Genomic DNA, 20,763 nt, shown 5'->3' on the forward strand with positions numbered 1-20,763 from the left:
AAGCATCTGATACTACTGACTACTTCCAGTTTGAAACTCCAATGGCTTACAAATTCCTGTATAGGTGCTTATCTTTATAAGCTGCCAAGATTTCATTAAGATGTTCTCCTATCCAACCAAGGGAATAGGTTTTAATTGATGTGGAATCGGACAGCAGCTTAAGAAAAGATTTAATTTTGTTCTTAAGGCCCAAGAGTTTCCAGAAGATTATATAATATATGACATTTACTCAAAGCAACAGAGTGACAACATCAAAAACCAACACATTGCATTTTATAAAGCCCTTACAGATTTTATTTATTTAATCCTTATAAAGTGCTAAGGTAGATAGGTAACATTTCCATGTTGAAACACTTTAAATTATACTATGCATAATAAGCGCATGTGAGAAGGATTAAAGAGGAAATGACTGCTACTTTTTAAACCTTAGTAAGACAGTCTCTAGTCTATTCCATTCCAAATTCTATTCCAGACTAAATATTAAGATACAGTTTGAAGGTTCTGTTCCTATAACTATTTCTTAAGGAATCTATTTCATCTATTTAAGACACGATCCTAACTTTTCAGTAAAATTCTATTTAAATATCTATCCTTTGTTTTTCTTTAATATTTGAAAAATGCTTAAAAGTGTAATGAAAAACATAAGAAGTATCTGTTTTCCCAATATTCAAGATAACATCTGCTAACATTTTGGTCTATTTAACATTTCTTTCAGACCATCCCGATTAAGTTTAATAGTTTATTTGCTTCATACTAATCCTCAAATATTTATACTTTCTTAGAAATGAAGCTTGGTTTTTATTTAAAAAATAAAAAAGTAAACAGGGACAGGGGGCCAAAGAGTAATTATTATGAAATTAAGTCAAACAATTTTTATAATTTTTTACATTGTAATTTCAGAGTCACAAGTGGAAAAAGACAAAATGAAATACATTTGTTGAATAAATATTTACTGTAACTTGGGCAAAGTAAAAACTAGTAAGAAAAGATTATGTACTGTAAGGGTGGATTCTCACCTGCTCAATCTCTTTGGTTTTTGATGCTATTGCTTTAGAGCGACTGGTCAGCTGACTGTCCTCAAATAATCCAATGCCCTCTGCTGAATGTGACTCGGGCTCCTCCGGACGGTCTATGAACAGTGGGGCTGTGGGCCCGGCCTCCAGAAAGAATTAGAAAACTCAAATCACATATAGCATCTCAGATAACTGCGGAGAGACACTAACTGGCAGGTTATATCCAGAGAAAGTGCTAAATTTTAACTGTTTTAAGAAAACACTTTAATGAGCTGTGCATAATAAGCATATGGAGAAGGATTAAAGAGGAAATAATTGCTGCTTTTTAAATTTTAGGTAAAACAAAGCCTCTAGGCTTATTGCATTCCAAAATGATATTCCACATTGTATAAAAATACAGCTAGAAGTTTTTGTCCTGTATTCCTTAAGCAATCTATTTAAGAAAAACAGGACAGAGTAGCTCTAAGTGGAAGTGAGAGTATGCACACATGTAAGCAAATATATTAAAAATGAACATGGAAAAAGGCTCTGCTTTCAGAAGTTAAAAATAATTTGCACCCATAGCCTAAGCATGTATGGAAATAACTGAAAACATCCCCCCAAAGCAGTAACAATTACTTTTATTTCAGAGAAACAATTCCTAATGAATATATAATCCCACAGAAATCCCACAAAACCACTTTTGGTGAAAAGAAGAAAACCAAATGAATGAGGGGAAACTATTACTTAATTATGCTCACTTGTTTATTCAAAAATTCACTGTATGGCAAACAGCAGGCACTGCTCTAGAACAGCGGGCCCATCACCAATGAGCAGAATGGACACACGCTCCTGCTTTCATGCAGCTTGAAGCGAGCAAAGACTGAGGAGCAACCATTCAAGTCTGAGCGCATACATTCTACTGCTGCTTATTTTAGGTGGGTGGGAGATAAGGGAGGAAATAAGAAACCTGAATTTATTATGTTTATCGGAAACTTGGGATTTTCTTTGCATGAAGTAGGTTTAGAGAAGTCACAGGAAGTACACTAATTTTACAAGTGGTCATTTTCACGTGTAAAGGCAGTGGCAGATCACCACGTGGTGTACAGGGCGCTTATACCGCCACAACTTCTTTACAGAGTCATTGGGCAGCACTTACTACAATTTAGATGTCCCTTTTACCCAGTAATTTCACCCCTAAGAATTTAATGTACAAACACACACGTGAGCAACAGATACTAAGATATGGCTGCCATTAACAGCAAATGATGCTACAAAACCGAGGCTGCCGCTCAACATTAAGAATGAATGTTTACCAAGGAACAACCCCAGGAGCCCTCAGTCCTCCTCTCACTCGCCTTATCTTTGGTCCAGCAAAAGATGTCTGACCTATGACCCCACTTTAGAATTGCAGGGTTATTCACTTTTCGTTAAATCAAAATCCAGCAAATTCTAGACACACTTTAGGGAAACAACAAGGATGCTCATTAAAAAAAGTCCAGGCCCAATGACACTGACCGTTCAGAGTCAAGATCCACTCGAGCAATAATTAGAGCACTTGAGTTTTAAAATCTGGGAAAGGTGGACAGTAGGGTTTTTTATTAAAATTAAGAGATATAAAAAATGATGAGAGGAGAATGAATATGTCTTAATAAAACCTTAAATTACTGAACATTGAGTATTAAACAAACAAGAAATATCTTTGGAGGTTTTTCATTTTAAGTATGCTGAGAGAAATGATCAGTTCTCTAAACTTCAAAGCACAAATTATTATTAATATAAAACCATTATTCTGAATTATTTTTTAAACTAAGCAATGACCCTCTTAAAGGCATTACTGCATTGTTCACACTTTTACACAGTGCTGGAAAGGGTCCAAGACAGACAGCTTGATGCTGTTGGTACAGTTACTTGAGGATATGTACAAATATCCATTATTATAGTTCCAATAACAAGGAAACCTTGACCTATTCAAGAACAAGTGATATCTAAGTGACAGAGCAGCATCTTGAAAAAGACTCTACTTGTGTGAGTACAGATAGGAAGTGCAGGCCAGTACAGCCCCTATGAGCAGAGCACATGAGCTATGTTGGGACGGGTCTTTTCACAGCATATGAATGCAGACACGTAATTTTTATATCCAGTTCCAAAGCTTGATCCATTTCATCAAAGGACCTTCTGTAAGAGGCATCCAAATACATACGGAAAAGCAGAAATCCTCAAATCTACATAATTTCTCATGGTACTGAGATTTTTATATTCTCTGCCTATCATGCCAAAGTAATTCGAGTGCCAAGTCCTGAATCTAAAAGCTTAATTTTGCTCATTGAACATAAACATTTCCCTAAAGATGTTACAGGTTACAAGGAGACTTTTCAATTTAGTTTCCAAATATTTCAGTGCAAAGAATTTGTACACAGCACTGCACGGACCCAAAAATGTCGTCATCTTTTGGCATTCAAGGCTCATCTAAGGTCACAGGTAACTCGAACAATTCATAATTCCATTTCTGGGGAATTTATGAGATAATGGGCACAGAGCAGAACACAAAATATAAATATAACCTAAGATCTAAGGTCTAGACAGATTTTTATTTTGAATTCACTACTTTATGACTTGTGGCTTAGCAGGGTTTCTAGAGATACTTCACACAGCAAAGCCCATTACATGGATAATGCACCTTCCTTATGATCCGTGTTTATTTTCTTCTTCCACTTCTAAACTACTGGAGACTTTCAGATACAGTGTGATTATTGAATTCAAAGACATTCGTATTCATACTATTATTAGGTGGTAAATGAATAATCCATGAAGTTATTTTCCCCAAATATATTTTAAAATACTAGAACGAACCAAATGTTTTGCACCTATAATTTAAAATCCAGACAGAACCTTCAGATGTGCAGGGTACTGGACCCACGCCTTACCTCGTACTCAGCAATTTCCGGTAGGTCGCTCTCGTCCGTCTTCTCCAGCTTCTCTGTGGCCCACTTGCTGGCAGCCTCAGCGAGTTCCTTCTCAGTCAGCCTGCTGGGCTTGTCCAGCGCCTAATAAAAACAGGAGAACAGCGCTGTTACAATTCTCAAGTGCTTTTCAACTTCAAATACACCAAGAAGTACACCTCACTTATACTTAAAATCATTTAAGCCTTCAAATTTACATAGCGAACAAGTACATTTATTTGCTTTTTCAAAAATGTTCAACACAATTTCTTTAGGGAGCGATTCTTTTAGGATATATAGACTAGATCTGATTCCTAATTTTGTTTATGTAAAACTTCACAAACTCACCTATGGAACAAAGGAAAAGACACTGACAATTAACTAATACACAGGCAGATATGAGAGAGATTGTGGGTTCAGTTCCAGACCATCACAATAAAGCAAATAGTACAACAGAGCAATCCAAGTGAATTTTCCAGTTTATCAGTGCATGTAAAACCTATGCACTATACTGCAGCATGTCTAAAAAAAATGTATATACCTTAATTAAAAAATACTCTATTGCTAAAAAATGCTAACCATCATGAGTTTTCAGTGAGTGATAATCTTTTCATCAGTGGAGGCTCTTGCCTTGATGTTGATGGCCGCTGACAGGTCAGGGTGGTGGGTACTGAAGTGTGGGGCGGCTATGGCAATCAATTTCTTAAAATAAGACAACAAAGAAATTTGCCATGTTGATCAACTCTCCCTTTCACAAATGATTTCTCTGTAGCCTGCAATGCTATATGACAGCATTTCACCCAGAGTAGAACTTATTCCAAAATTGCAGTCGACCCTCTCAAACCCTGCCTCTGCTTGATCAACTAAGTTTACATAGTATCCTAAATTCTTTGTCATCATTTCAACGATCTTCACAGCATCTTCCCTAGGAGTAGATTCCAGCTAAAGAAATCACTTTCTTTGTTCATCCATGAGAAGCAGCTCCTCATCCATTCAAGTTTTATCCTGAGGTTACAGCAACTTAGTCCCATCTTCAGGCTCCAGGCCTGATTCTCAAGTTTCCCCCGTACCTGCAGTGACTTCCTTCACTGAAGTCCTGAACCCATCGCAGTTATCAGTGAGGACTGGAACCATCTTCGTCCAAACGCCCTTAATGCTGATATTGTGACACCTTCCCATGAATCATGAATGTTCTTAATGGCATTTCTAACAGTGAATCCTTTCCAGGTTTTCAATTTACCTGGACCCACCAAAAGAATCACTATCGATTGCAGCTATTGCAGTGAGTGATAATCTTTTCATCAGTCATTTGACCGAAGTCAAAATGACTTCTTGATCCATGGACTGCAGAATGGATGTTCGGTAGCAGGCATGAAAACACTTATCTCACTGTCCGGCTCCAGCAGGCTCCTGGGTGACCAGGTACATTGTCAGAAAGTAATACTATTTTGAAAGGAATCTTTTTTTTTCTGGGCAGAAGGTTCCAACAGTGGGCTCGAAATATTCAGAAAACTATGTTGTAAACACAAGTGCTTGTTGTTCCATGTCTACAGCACAGGCAGAGTAGAGTAAGTATAATTCTTAAGGGCCAGGATTTTCAAAAGGGACAATGAGCACTGGCTTCGACTTAAAGTCACCAGATTAGCCCCTAACAAGAGTCAGCCTGTCCTTGGAAGCTTTGAAGCCAGGCACTGACTTCTCCTCTCTACCTATGGAAGTCCTAGATGGCACCTTCTTCTGATAGAAGGCTGCTTCACCTACATGGAAAACCTCCTGCTTGGTGTAGCCACCTTCATTATCTCAGCTAGATCTTGGATAACCCACTGCAGCTTCTCCATCAGCACTTGCTGCTTACCTTGCACTTTTATCTCATAGAGACAGAACCTCACGACGAACTTCCGCTAGCTTCCAACTTTTCTTCTGCAGCTTCCTCACCTCTCTGTCTTCAAGGAATTACCGGGAGCTAGGGCCTCGCTCTGGATTAGGATTCGCCTCAAAGGAATGTCATGACTGGTCTGACCTTCTCTCCGGCCCACTCAGACTTTCTCGTATCAGCAATAAGGCCATTTCGCTGTATCATTCACGTGCTCACTGGAACAGCATTTAATTTCCTTCAAGAACTTTTCCTTTGCATCCACAACTTGGCTAACTTTTTGGTGCAAGAAGCCAAGCTTCCAGCCTCTCTCAGCTTTTGACTCACCTTCCTCACTAAAATTTAGTCATTTCTAGCTTTTGATTTAAAGTGAGAGATGTACAACTCTTCCTTTCACTTAACACTTAAAAGGTCACTGTAGGGTTGTTAATTGGCCCAATTTCATTATTGATATGTCTCAGGGAATATGAAGGCCCAAAAAATAGATGTGGGAGAGAGGGAGAAATGGCTGGTTGGCGGAGAAGTCAGAACACACGCAACAACATTTATCTACTAAGTTCCCCTTCTTATAAGGACATGGTTCAGTGTCCCAAAACAATCACAATAATAACAGCAAAGATCTCAGATCACAGGTCACCATAACAAATATCATAACAAAGAAAAAATGCATTACCAATGAAAAAGCGAGAATTACCAAAATGTGACACAGACATGAAGTGAGCAAATGCTATTTAAAGAATGACGCCAATACGAATTGCCTGACAAAGGGCCACCACAAACTTTCAATCTGTAAAACACATAAAGTGCAATAAAGCGAGGTACACCTATACTGATAGTGTCTGGAATATACAAGACTCCATACTGACTTCAACTCTGTAACTGTAATTATATTCAATGAAATACATAATACCAAAGTTCTATCAAGGTCAATTCCTAAGTAGTGGAACAGAAAAGTCCAGATATGCTATTTTTATAATTTGTAATATTTATATAAATCCTACTTCTTACACAAAATTTATATATTTAAATCATTTTTTGATAACATACTACTTCCCTTCTTCAACCACTTAACCACACTAAACGTGGGATTTGGAGTTAGAGACTAACCTGGGTTTGAAAGGCAGTTTCACCACCTGTGGTAGATGACTTTATATACATAATTTGAGACCCTGTAAGCCTTAGTTTCCTCATTTACAAAATAGGGAACAATAATGTTCACAGTTTTACAAAGTACTTGCAAGAATCAGGAGAGTGAGCAGACCTAAAATATCTAGTATAAAGCTTGATACTTCTTCTGTTTCTTCACCATACATTTTCATCAACTAAGCCCTACACCCCTCTTATCTCTGTTTGTATGAATCTTAAAAAAGATTCTGCAGTATTTTGACTTTCTCTGACTTATTTCACTTAGCATAATGTCCTCGAGGGCCATCCATGCTGTCACAAATGACAGGATCTTCTTTCGCATGGCTGACTAATATTCCACCATACATACATATCTTCTTTATTTAATCATCCATTAAAGTACACTTAGGTTGTTTCCATGTTTTGGCTATTTCAAATCATGCTACAATGAACATCAGAGTACAGATTATCTCTTCAAGATCCTCTTTTTATTTTCTTTGGATATACACCCTGAGGTAGGATTGCTGGATCATATGGTAGCTCTATTTTTCATTTTTTGAGGATGCTCCATACTATTTTCCATAGTAGCTGCACCAATGTACACTCCCAACAACAAAAGAACACTGCTACCTCTCTTTCTGATGGACATTCTAACAGATGTTAGATGATATCTCACTGCAGTTGCGGTTTGCATCTCCCTGATGTTCAGAGATTGAGCACCTTTTCATGTTACTGTTTGTCATTGGTATGTCTTCTTTGGCGAAATGTCTATTCAGGTCCTCTGCCCATTTTTTGATCATATTGTTTGACTTTTTTCCAATTCAGTTGTGTAAGTTCTTCATATATGTAGAATACTAACCCCTTTTCAGATACATAATTTGCAAATATTTTGTCCTTTCCTGAGGTTGCCCTTTCTTTTTGTTGCATAGAAGCTTTTCAGTTTGGTATAGTCCCACTTGTTTATATTTACTTTTGGTGTCAAATCCAAAATACCATTGCAAAACCGACTTTAAGAAGCTTGCCACAAAAGTTTTCTTCTAGGATTTCTATGGTTTCAGGTCTCACTTTCATGTTTTTAATCCACATTGAGTTACCTTTCATATACAGTATGAAACAGGGGTCCAGTTTCACTCTTTCGTATATGGCTACCCAGTCTTCCCAACATCATTTCTGAAGAGACTGTCCTTTCTCCACTGCATATTCTTGGCTACTCTGTTGCAAATTAATTGACCACATATACATGAGTTTATTTCAGAGGTCTCTGTTCTGTTTCATTGATTGATGTTCTTGTTTTACACCAATATGTACTGTTCCGGTTTTATAGCTTGGTAATACAGTTTGAAAATGGGAAATGTGGTACCTCCAGCTTTGTTCTTTGTCAAGATTTTTTGGCTATTTGGAATCTTGTGACGTGATTCCATTTAAATTATAAGTTTCTTTTTCCTATTTCTGTGAAAAATTATTTTGGAATTTTGATAGAAATTACATTGAAGCTGTCAATTGATTTGGGTAGTATGCACATTTTAACAATATTAATTCTTCTAATTCAAGAGCATGGATTATCTCTCCATTTATTTGTGTCTTCTTCAATTTCTTTCATCAACATTTAGTTTTCGGTATATAGATCTTTCACATATAAATTTATTCCTAAGTATTTCATTCTATTTGATACTATAAATTGCACTGTTTTTATACTTCTCTTTTTGATAGTTTGTTATTGGTGCATAGAAATGCAACTGACTACATCAAGCTAAAAAGCTTCTGTATAGCAAAGGATACCGTCAGCAGAATAAAATGGCATCCTACAGTATGGGAGAATATATTTGAAAATGACATACCAGGCAAGGAGTTAACATCCAAATTATATAAAGAACTCACATGCCTTGGTTATATAGGCAACCAAAAAGCAAATAACCTGATTAAAAAATGGGTGGAGGATATGAACAGACAATTCTTCAAAAAAGAAATTCAGATGGTCAACAGGTACATGAAAAGATGCTCCACATGGCTAATTATCAGGGAAATGCAAATTAAAACCACAATGAAATATCACCTCACACAAATAAGGATGGCCAGCATTGAAAAGACTAAGAAGAACAAATGCTGGCGAGGATGTGGAGAAAGGGGAACCCTCCTACACTGCTGGTGGGAATGTAAATTAGTTCAACCATTGTGGAAAGCAGTATGGAGGTTCCTCAAAAAACTCAAAATAGAAATACCATTTGACCCAGGAATTCTACTTCTAGGAATTTACCCTAAGAATGCAGCAGCCCAGTTTCAAAAAGACATGTGCACCCCTATGTTTACCGCAGCACCATTTACAATAGCCAAGAAATGGAAGCAACCTAAGTGTCCATCAATAGATGAATGGATAAAGAAGATGTGGTACATATACACAATGGAATACTATTCAGCCATTAGAAAAAAATAAATCCTATCATTTGCAACAACATGGATGGAGCTGGAGGATATTATGCTCAGTGAAATAAGACAGGTGAAGAAAGACAAGTACCAAATGATTTCCCTCATTTGTGGAGTATGACAATGAAGCAAAACTGAAGGAACAAAACAATAGCAGACTCACAGACTCCAAGAAGGGACTAGCGGTTACCAAAGGGGAGGGGTGAGAGAGCAGGGGAGAAGATTGAGGGGTATTATGATTGGCACACATGGTGTGGGAAGGATCATGGGGAAGACAGTGTAGCACAGAGAAGACAAGTAGGGACTCTGTGGCATCTTACTACACTGATGGACAGTGACTGCACTGGGGTAATGGGGAGGACTCAATAATATGGGTGAATGTAGTAACCACATTGTTTCTCATGTGAAACATTCATAAGGTGTGTATCAATGATACGTTAAAAAAAAAAACTAAAAAAAGAAATGCAACTGACTTGCATTTTGATTTTGTATCCTGCAACCTCACTGAATTTGTGTATTTGTTCTAACAGGTTTTTTTCTGTGCAGCCTTTAGGGTTTTCTATATATACTATCATGTCATCTGCAAATTTAAAAATAGTTTCACTTTTCCTTTCCCAATTTGGATGCCTTTTTTTTTCTTGCCCAACTGCTCTGGTTAAGATTTTCAGTACCATGTTGATTAAAAGTGGCAGGACTGGGCCCCACTGTCTTGTTGCTGATCTTAGAGGAAAAGCTTTCAGGTTTTCTCAATTGAGTATGACGTTAACTATGGGTTTGTTGTATATGGCTTTTATTATGCTTAGGTATGTTCCTGCTATACCCAGTTTGTTCTGAGTTTTTATCATGAATGGATGTTGAATTTTGTCAAATGCTTTTTCAGCATCTATTGAAATGGCCAAGGATTTTTACCCTTCAACTTTGTCAGTGTTGGGTATCACACTGATTGATTTGTAGTACTGAACTATCCTCGCAGCCCTGGAATAGATCCTACTTGATCATGGTGTATGATCTTTTTAAAGTGTTGTTGAACTTGGTTTACTAATGTTTTGTTGAGGATTTCTGCACCTATGTTCATCTGGGATATCGGCCTCTACATTTTTTTTCTCGTAGTGTTTGTTGTCTGATTTTGCTATCAGGATAATGATGGACTCATAAAACGAGTTTGGAAGTATTCCCTCCTCTTCTATTTTTGAAAAAGATTGAGAGAGACTAGTATTCTTTAATGTTTGGAAGAATTTACTAGTGAAATAATTTGAGAAAAATATTTAAATTCTGACCCTTTCCTATAAAATGGAGTTATGCCTACTTATATCATAGGATTTCTGTATAAGTTAAGAAAATCCTTAATACACTATCTAGAATCAAATAGTTATACAATAGATGTTAAATCTCTGCCTATATGCTATATGCCCCCCTCCCAAAGCAAAAGCACAGTCTACCTAAAATGCCCTATCTTAATGTTCATTCTACCTGGTTATGGTCAAGATAGCAAGAGCCATTAGTTGAGTTCTAGTGGAAAAAATTCTGAGAAAACTGTTCATTTACTCTGGTAGCTACTTTCAAGTTATGGTTACTTAAAATTCAAGTTTTTAAATGTACCAAATTACCCCCATTAGATTAAAAAATAATAGTAAAGAATAAAAGCATCTGTACTAGACAATCCATCTCATTTATATTATAATTTCTCTTTAATTGATTTTAGAAATGTAACAAACCTTTGATGAAGTAACTGCTGAGGAACTTGTGGGTGAGGTGTCTCTTGATGTTTTCAAAGACTGAACAGGTCTCTCTTTATCTATATAAGAAAATATAAAATGTAATATTCTAGCTCATTTGTTTTCAATTAGAGTGGTTTATATTGTAATTGAATAAATGGGGGGAATCATACACTTATTTCAGTACTGAAATCTTCATTATATTATTAAATCTGTTAATATCTAAATTCACCTCTCTCTCTTAGGAGATGGGTACCGCCAAAATTACAAATACTCTAGAACGAATGAACATCATATATGGCAATCTGAGTCACACCAGAGCCAGTGAGCAAACATGGAACCACCCAGAAGACCTCAAGAACAGCAAAAAAAACTTCTAAAAATCATAAACGCTTCTTCCTCCAAGTTCATAAAAGCTAACTTTTAATATGTCACAATAAAAATCCAAGAGTAGTTATTATGCAGAGATCACAAAGGAATTAGCTAACTATAAACGGTAGTTCAGAGAGAGGCATGTAGGAAATTCAGCAGATATTCCTGAACTGTTTAGACACTTTAAAAAATGAAAACTAGAAAACCATAATTTAGAGCACTAATCCAGTGCCTGGTACAAATGAGTACCAAAATACTTATTAAATGGTTAAAAATAAACCTGTATGAAATATAGTCACTAACCTTTATCTTTAGTCCCTATAGATACCTGCATCATACTCTATGTATATCATTGTTTCCATAGAAACTTAAGCCAGAAAATAGACTTAAGCAATATTACTTTAGTTGGTTCAAAAATAATTTTTTTATAACAACAGTATAATTGTTAAAGTAACTATGAGCTGTTACTGAAAGAAAAACATTTCATTACATTATCCTTATGTGTCAACTATGACATTATTGCCCCACTCTTAACTGCTAGGAAAACTAACAAAATTTAATTATGGAGAAGAAGAGAAAGTGACACCAAGTTTGGAGTGGCACAAGCTGGTCAACATGTGACAGTGGGTTAAGCCAGAAAACAGTCAAGGGCAAAAGCAGAGACAAAACCACCTTGAAACTGAGGCGAAGGCAGCTTCAGCCAAGAAGCTCATAAGCTCTTCCCGCTACGGTCAAATCGCTAAGGGCCCCAAGGTCAGAGGCTTACAGCTGGGGCAGTGGTGCTGACCTCTTTCCAGTGCCCGGCAGGCCCAGAAGGCTCTCCTAGCACTGCCCTCCTCTCTAGGGACATGTGGCGATGTGTCACAGAATTTTTGGTCGTCATGGTGGAAAAGGCCACGGGCACAAGGTGAGGGGAGGCTGGAGATGCTGCTGAGTATCATACACGTGCACAGACACAGTCCTGACAGCGACGACTCATCCAGCCTCACAGGCCAACGGTCCCGAGGCGGAGAACTGCTCCGGGCACAGTATTTCTACTCTGAAGCTCCAACAGTCTTTAAAAAGACTTAACTTTTAAATCTTTTAACTTGTAGTAACATTAACAGGCTTTCACACTAAGCAAGTTAAAGAGCTCTTCTGGACCTTAAAAACCCAACAATAACAACCATCACTACATCCCCAAATGACGGGGAATACAGTTCAGTTATTCTCTAATGTATTTCCACTGCACGTGGCAAATTGCACGTCACATTGTGGCGGTGCCGGTCCACCCTACTGCACCAAAGGTCTCAAGAGGAACAAGTATCATAGATTATTTCTTTCTGAACACCCAGGACCTCGTTCGAGGCCTTTAAGGATAGGAAAGGCACTTAGAGATCAGGTCAAAAGACGCAGTACTTTCCTACCCACAGGATGCAATGACCTGCCCATCCTATTCATCCTTGAAATAAGATGAGGAGCGGGACCCATCAGCACCATACGCTATGCTAATTTAAGGCGTAATCGTAGGCTTGACCCTGGCACATCACGGCCAGACACAGAAAGAGAACTCTTACAAGCAGCTGCTGATCTCTTACCCAAGAAGCTACTGGCACTGAAGACATACCAACTCGGATGCCCAAGTGCGGCCGCAGACTGTTTCCTGATCTGAGGACAGGAAAGGCTAATTCAGGCAGATTCTAACTTCCTAGTGCGCAGAAGCAAAGGAACACTGAAGGGCAGGGCGGGTGGTCCGTCACGTGACCACACATACGCACATGTACCTGATGCATGAAGAGCAGGCGCACGCAGGAAGCAAAGGACAAAGAAGGACGGTACAGATGGCAGCAGAAAGAACACAGAAAAGGCAAAAGAAATCCCCTGGCCTTGCTGTTGCTCGGTCCCATCTGTCAGTGACTGTCTACCACGTAATGACAATACACTAACGGGGCAGTTACACTCTTCTTGTTTCTATGACCTCCATCACTTCGGGCCCCCACCCCTTCACAAGCCCAAGTCAAAATCTAGCTTAAAACTCACCTCTTTCCAGCTTTCCTTCATTCTGCCGTTTGTAGAAGGCACCAGCACGCACGGACTCTAGGGAAAGGTGGGCAGGGAGGAAATAAGACAGCACCTCTGTGCCCAGAGGAACAACAGAAGGACCCGGAAGTGGGAGTGATGAGAACAGGACCTTCTGAGCATTTGCTGGTGACTCCTGAAACTCCTTCCTACCCTGCCTTCAGGTGGCACTGCCTGAGCAAGCACCACGGAAGATGAGTAAGTGCCAGCAGAGGAGCTCAGAAGCTAACCGGGCCCACCAACGACGACGTGCGACAATGAGGCTAAGGAGAGCACGGGCAGAGATGAGAAAGGATCTGAACACCAAACGCTGAAGACAAGGATCATGTCTTTCTCATCACTGTAAGCACCTCATCTAATTCCTCCATAAAGTCAACATTCAGGGGATTGGTTAAAGAATGACGCCCACACACAAAAAAACAAGAGAGAAAGATTAATTGCCACCAGAAGTCAAGAAGAACCCTGGGAAGGTCTGCATGGGCATCTCATCAGTCCCCTGGGCTCATGACAACCTGCAGCAGCTCTTCTGACTTGCTCCTGACAAGAAGCCTATGACTGGATCTTGCAAATTCTTCTTAGGCAGCTCTCTCTCATGGATTTTCTTTCTAAACAAATCCACAGCTACTGTCTTGGCTGAACTGCTAAGTATCCAGTATTTAGAATATTGTGAATATTTTGTTAGCTTCCTTACCTGCAAACTCTGAATGGTACATATGGAATCAATTTTCTAAATAGCCTAAATATACTACTAATAGGGGCTCCCAGATATCTTCTAATAAGATGTTAACTCTTTAATGTTTATTTCAAAATTTTCTATTGTAGAGCCCTGTCAATTTTACCTTTTTTTCCTGAGAAAACATACTTTTCTGAATTGTTTTGGCATTGTCAGCACCATGCATTAAAAATGTTCCAAGAAATATGTAAATACTGCTATCCTGTTTTTGCAAGAATGTTGTTAACAATGTAGTGTCCTTCTGTCCCTGGTCACTGATTTCTCTGTCATCAGGACAATGTTTGTTCCCTCTCGGCTGCTAATTTATTTGTATCTAAGACACACTGTGAACACCGTTACTGCTCACTTCCTCTTTGTTTTGGCCAAATACTTAGTTGACCTACATCGACTGTTCAGAGCATTATCATGGGTATTTATTTCATATCTACTAACTTTAGTCTTACTTTTATTTTCATATTTTTATTTCTCTTTTACATAAAATTCTGTACCCATTTACTGAGTTCTATTATATTAAGTGTTTGTTAACTTGTCTCAAATTCTTTGTAGATCAAGAGATTAGCACAGTGACATGTTAATCTGGAGTGTCTGGAGTCTGGGGGTGGTTCGTCGTAGTTGTTAAGAGAGGTCTGCCTACATCTCTTCCAAATCCCAAGTCCGAGTGACTCCCTGTCGGTAGCCTGAAGTCGGTCACGGTGGCAGTACTCCCTTTGTGGATCATCAGCGAATGCCACAAATCACGTGTTTTCCCCATGAAGAGTCAGTTTACCAACACACCACTGGCGCTGTGTTTACCTGCTTCTATTACAGATTTTAAAAATTACCACACCTAACTACATGTTGCCCTTTAACAGGCCTGGGCTATTTAGTAACATCCTAACAGATCAGTAAAACCTCCCACCTGAACATTGCTCAAATTGCAGACTCACAGATAAACCAGTAGTTGCTTCATCCACTGAGTTTTAGGGTATTTTTTTAAAACACAAAGCCTTCATCCCAGAGTTTTCAATGACCTGTTTATATTAAAAATAATCTTTCTTCTTGTCCTTTATGATAGCATTTTAATGACTTAGAAACTAGTTTTTCTTAATCTTTTGCCATTTGGCTTTCAAGCCTTGTGCTTCTGTGTGTGCCTTACTCTAGTGCCCTATTCAACCTTTCCTTTTCTTCTTGGCTGGTTATTCTTCCCTGAATGCGACCGTTCCTCTTAACCTCACTCATTTTTGCTCTGGTATTCTTATGTGGCTTCAACCTAACCTATGAATACAATGACTCTAAAATCTGCTTTTTTTATTCCTGTTTGTATACTTCTGATGGGATGCTATTCCTCGGCTATTTGGCCATTACCTCAAATCCATCTCCCACATGACCTCAGCAAGCAGACAGTAACTCCCTGCTTGAGCACAGGGCAGAACGGCTCAGCACGATCCTGCCTCTGCTGCGACCTGCTAAGGGAAATGAATCCCAGATCAGGAGGAAAGGAAAGAGAAGTTCTGAAAGTGGCAGTAGGGAAATCAAAATCCAAGTCAATATACTGCTGAGTGAAAGAACACATGGGGAGGAAGGAAATGAAGAGGAATTTCAAATACTGGTTCTACAGGTCGGGTATCAAGTTCTTCCCACAGAAATGAAATCAAAGCTGGAGCAGTTCACTGTTCCAAATGTTGACAAGTTCTGTAAGAATTTAATAATATTTGCTGACTCTCTGAATATAATAACTGTGTTTCCGATATGATCTTCCAGAAATACACTTTCTTCCTAAAAGGAAACTGGTTTCCTGATGAAGGCAATGGTGAACCCAACCAGACACACCCAATCCTATCGAGTATTATCACTGATAACTGATGTGGCACCAAAGGTCACAGCTGGGAAAAACGAGTCAAATCATCATTAGAGATGATAAAGTTTGGGCCTATGTCTTGCAAACAATTACATTCTTAGTACAGTGCCTAACAATTAGGAACAAAACACATACTACTGGATGAAAGTCGTTTATCAAGAAACCAACTTCACAACCTACGTCGGGTATTCATCTCTCCTCTGGTCACTGAAGCTTTAAGAGAAATCAAGACACGAAGAAACGAACATGTGGTGGACACACAGATGCTAAGGAAGCATTTTTTTTTCTGGATAATGGATGAAGATACACAAAAGTGGGGCTCTTGGTCAGGAAGAATATGATTTTCCAGAGATCTACTCATTCATTCAAGGAGGTATGAAAGAAGGGGAGGACCCAAGAGAAACGCTCTGGGGTAAAGACACTGAAAAATGACAGAAAAACACCCATCAGATACAGGCGTCAAGAAGCTTTGCACCACTCTGCTTCCCCCAAACAGTCACCTTTAGGAGGTGAGAGATGCAACAAGCTGAAGGAAAGGCATATTAACTATGAACAGAATTCTTTAACACGTGAGCCAAAACCACATGGCTTACCTTCAAAGTAGAAATAAAACATTACACCATCCGTGCGTATGCACGCTGACTGTGTGCCGCTGACAGCACACGAAGTCCCTGAACAGGATGCTGCCAAGTGCCTACACACACGGGAGCATCATTACTGACCACTGCTGTAGGGCCTCAATCATCCAAATGCCAGAAAAGCCATAGCCGTCCTCCTAGGGCTCACACAGGAAACTCACAGCCAAAGCTCTCTTGTGAATGAAGATTAGATTCTCAAGCAAGAATAATATATTGTAGCACCCAATTCAGCAGCCGATTAAGTCTGGATCCACTAATTGCTCAAGATCTTCTTGGAAAGTAGCCAACTACACCTCAGGGCCTCCACAAGAAACAGCTCATGCCAATAATCCTTCTCCACTTACATCCTTCCACCAACTTCTACTCACCTTCAGGTATTACCAAAAACATCTATTCCTGTGTAATGACCTGTTTGTCTTCCTCATTAGATCACAAATTCAGGGGGCAAACAATGCATCTATCTTGGCAAACCATGTATGTGAAATATATTTTTGTTGACTATAAGACCATGTGGGTATTGAATACAAATACAGTGACTTTCAAACCACATCACACTATGGTATCGGCTGCCAAGAGAATGGGTTTATCCTCCCATCCTATTGCCCAAAACACACAGTCTGACTAGATAAAGCCCCATTTGCACATCTCCATTACCACTGTATACCTGCACAGAAAAGCCTTCTATCTAAAGGCAGAGTTAAACTTCTAAATTTATTGGAATGTCAGCTATAATCCAAAAATACATATGGATTTCCAAATTTATTCACAGGCATCTAGTCCCAAGAAATGTGCCTTTTTCAATTACATTGCAGTTCAAAGATGGAGTCTATCTTCCAAATAAACTCTTATCAAATAGCATTTTGAATTCTTGTACATTTTCAGTTATCTTAGAAGATGTGCTTTCAGAAAGGATTAAACACTAATGAATAATCTTTTCTAAAATATCATCTATTCTTGATAATGGCTGCCAATAAAATAAAGGCAGGGTGGAACCAAAGTTAGAGCTATAGAAAACCATAAACCTGCAAATCTTTCATAGTAATATTTTTAAAATTCTACCAACACACCATACTGTCTAATTAGTGCGTGAGCCCACTGATAAATCTGACATCAATCTGTGGCAAATGTTCAGAATGAAGGAAGAGGTTGTTTGTAAGTACCTACACTCATCCCCAGAAGGCACCGTGCAGTTAGAAAGCGAAGCAAGGCAAACTCTACGTCACTGGTTAAGCTTTGTAACTTAGGGGTTTCAAGGAATTTTGTATCTGACCAAGTGGTTCCATGAAATTCTCAAGTGCAAAGGACAACAAGATGGGGATCACAACTGGCTGAATGGTAGCGAACAACACAGAGAAGTGGCCGAGATCCGCAGAGAGAGAGCTCTACAGGTCTTCATATTCGGCCTTATGCTACTCAGTGTAATTATTAATGACTAAAAAAAAAAACACGTAAAGCATATTTCACTTGCAGATAAAACAGACGTGTTTTGATCTGCTGCTAATACACAGGATCACTAAATGAGATTTTAAGATTTTTGTAAGAGAGATTAATAAAAAGCTAATCAGACGAAATTTAGCATTCCTAGATTTCTTTTACTGCATTAACTACAAACAAACATTTACACCTAGAAAAAGTACAGGGTGAAGGACATTTTGTCTAATAGTGATGTATGTGACAATGGCTTTAGGCTTCTGTTACCTACAGTCTCAGTAAGGGCCAGTAATACAACATCCCTGACAAAATAAAAGTTCACCTTGAGCATCACCTCTTAAAAGGAACAGAAAGTAAATTAGAAAAGCAATTTTGTTCTGAAAACTAAGCCAAATAAAAGGAACAGCTAAAGAAACTGATATATTTAAACCCAAGGAAATGAATCAAGAAGCTTATGGCGGCACTCTGCAAATCCGCAAAGGGTTAGGACATGAAAGGAAGAAATATAGTATGGCTCTAAGTCAAACAACTAGTATTAAAGGGATGTCGCAGGAAAGAGATTTTAATTGTTTTATGAAAACTGAGCTCTACAAAAACAGAAGGGCTGGAAGTACTTGAACAAAGACTGGGTAGAAGAGTCTGAATTAGTGATGTCACTTAATGTCATTTTTTAAATCTTAAACAAAAGGTGGGCAACAAAAGTCTAAGTAGGAGAGCAATGGAATCCACTTGAGAAAGGGGCAAAAAAAGGAAAAATGTCTGAGAGTGACAAATGGAGAGATGTTTGGTTAGAATCATTAGAATAAAAGTCAACAAAAATATAAAGGTATATATAATACCTAACAACAATTTTAACTAGAACAGTGTCATAATAAACAAGGGGGAAGGAAGGGAGGTCAACTAGGACAACCTACATGGTTAGCATATAAATACAGACGACAAGAAGGAACAGAAAGTAGCATGACAGTCACAGCTCCGACCAGGCCAGTCCCATCACGTCACGGGCAGAGACCTAAGAGCGAAGCACAGGCTGAGAGCAGTCTGATCTGGAAGGATGATTAGGGTAAAGCAGCACCAAATGACATAGGATTTAACACAAAAGGCTAATAGAAGAAATTTAATTAAATTTACGTGTGGACACACATAAGCACAAAATGGGAAATAAGTAGTTGCAGTGAAAAAGTAGTAAAAATCATCCCGTGGCTTATCGTTAAGCACAGAAGAGACACATTAGCTGCACAGAACAATGATGGATTAGTATGTCAATGGTTGCGTGGCCACACTACCAGTGATCACTAAAACAAGTAAAATTACTCTTAAAAGTATGAACAAAAACCAAAAAATTTAACACCCAGCAAAATGAGGACATAAGGAGTAAGAACATTATTGTGACCTGTTATTTGTAGAAATATTTCTTTGTCAAAATTTCAATTTACCTTAGAAAACTAAATTAACACGTTGTTACTAATTAATTAACCCAGTTAAGTGACTGATAATCGAAGACTCTATTTCTTTTTCTTTTTTCTTAAGAAAATCAAGGTGCCTTCAATATTGTGATATTTAGATTTAAAGCAAAAGCTGGCATCACAAATATGTAAAATAACAATTACTTTTTCCATTTATTGTTTAAAATAAGAAGACTTCTTACAACATGATCTTATGTGATGATTCTGAAAGCTACTTACATGAAAGGAGTACAGAAAAGCATTTTCAAATGTCAGCCCCAAAATAGTTAAGGTACCAACCAAAGTAACGTGTAAGGAGAGATTTCCCAGAACAAACCTTTTCTTTTTGACTAAAGAACCTTACTTTCAAAGCTAAAGGTCTTAAGAAAATAAACAGGAAAGCATTACCAAAGTTGTATGCTCTATTTCATTCCATTTATACCAGATTACAGCCTCCCCAACTTTCTTTGTTGTCTTATCACTCCAGAAATTAAAGGTTTGAGACCTCAAAGGGTATCGGAGACCCCAAGACAGAAGGATGTCTTGGATTACATTAAATTTCCTCCACATTTCATCTCAAGATCTTAAAGGACTCTTGGCCCCTAACCACCAGGCTGAAAGCAGACAGATGAAGCCTCCCAGAACTTTGTTTTAGAGGACAAATGGGAAAAAATAATAAAGCTAATTCAGCAATAACTGTCTTAAACAACTTAACAGCTTCGCTGCAAGCTGTCAAGAATCACAAGCTTCCATTGCATTCGTGTTCTGTCAGTCTTCATAATCATTTTCCAAAGTTACCTTCCTCCTCTGAAGTCATTAGTAGATTTGGATTTAAGTCATATATATCACAGAAAAAAAAATATGTTCTTAGACGGGGTTCCACTAATTCTGGATTAATTATATGGCTGTGCATGTGAGCATGCATTCTCAGGGGTTATTTATCCTCCGGAAGAGGAGAGGGCCAGGCGGGAGGAAGGACGCGAAGTAAAGGAAACCCCAGCCTGTCAGGGCTGAACTCCACAGTGAGACTTCCAGCTGCGTGGAACGATCCTGAGAACAGTTTAAGCAATAAGGCATATGTAAGAGACCAGGTCTGTCTTACATCCTTCAAATGACATTCTTACCTCCCGTGTGACCATTCACACACATGTATCCAAAAATATGTTCTTAGAAGCCTCACT

At 38.4% G+C, this 20,763-nt stretch overlaps 1 protein-coding gene across 17 annotated transcripts in view; it reads right to left on the minus strand.

Moving 5' to 3' along the window:
- The window catches only part of PPHLN1 (periphilin 1), a 98,296-nt gene that overhangs the window by 29,737 nt on the left and 47,796 nt on the right, over window positions 1-20,763 (minus strand). For 13 of the 17 annotated variants that reach the window (XM_037009763.2, XM_037009813.2, XM_037009798.2 and 10 more), the window contains 4 exons: window positions 13,460-13,516; window positions 11,069-11,148; window positions 3,920-4,039; window positions 1,017-1,157 (listed from right to left, as the gene is read on the minus strand). In XM_037009763.2, coding sequence (XP_036865658.2) covers window positions 1,017-1,157; window positions 3,920-4,039; window positions 11,069-11,148; window positions 13,460-13,516 — 398 coding nt within the window. The remainder of the gene's footprint in view (window positions 1-1,016; window positions 1,158-3,919; window positions 4,040-11,068; window positions 11,149-13,459; window positions 13,517-20,763) is intronic. The other 4 variants (XM_073222789.1, XM_037009796.2, XM_037009775.2 and 1 more) reach the window with 2 other exon arrangements.

This window comes from Manis javanica, chromosome 15 (assembly GCF_040802235.1).
Source record: "Manis javanica isolate MJ-LG chromosome 15, MJ_LKY, whole genome shotgun sequence".
In the NCBI taxonomy this organism is placed as follows: Eukaryota; Metazoa; Chordata; class Mammalia; order Pholidota; family Manidae; genus Manis; species Manis javanica.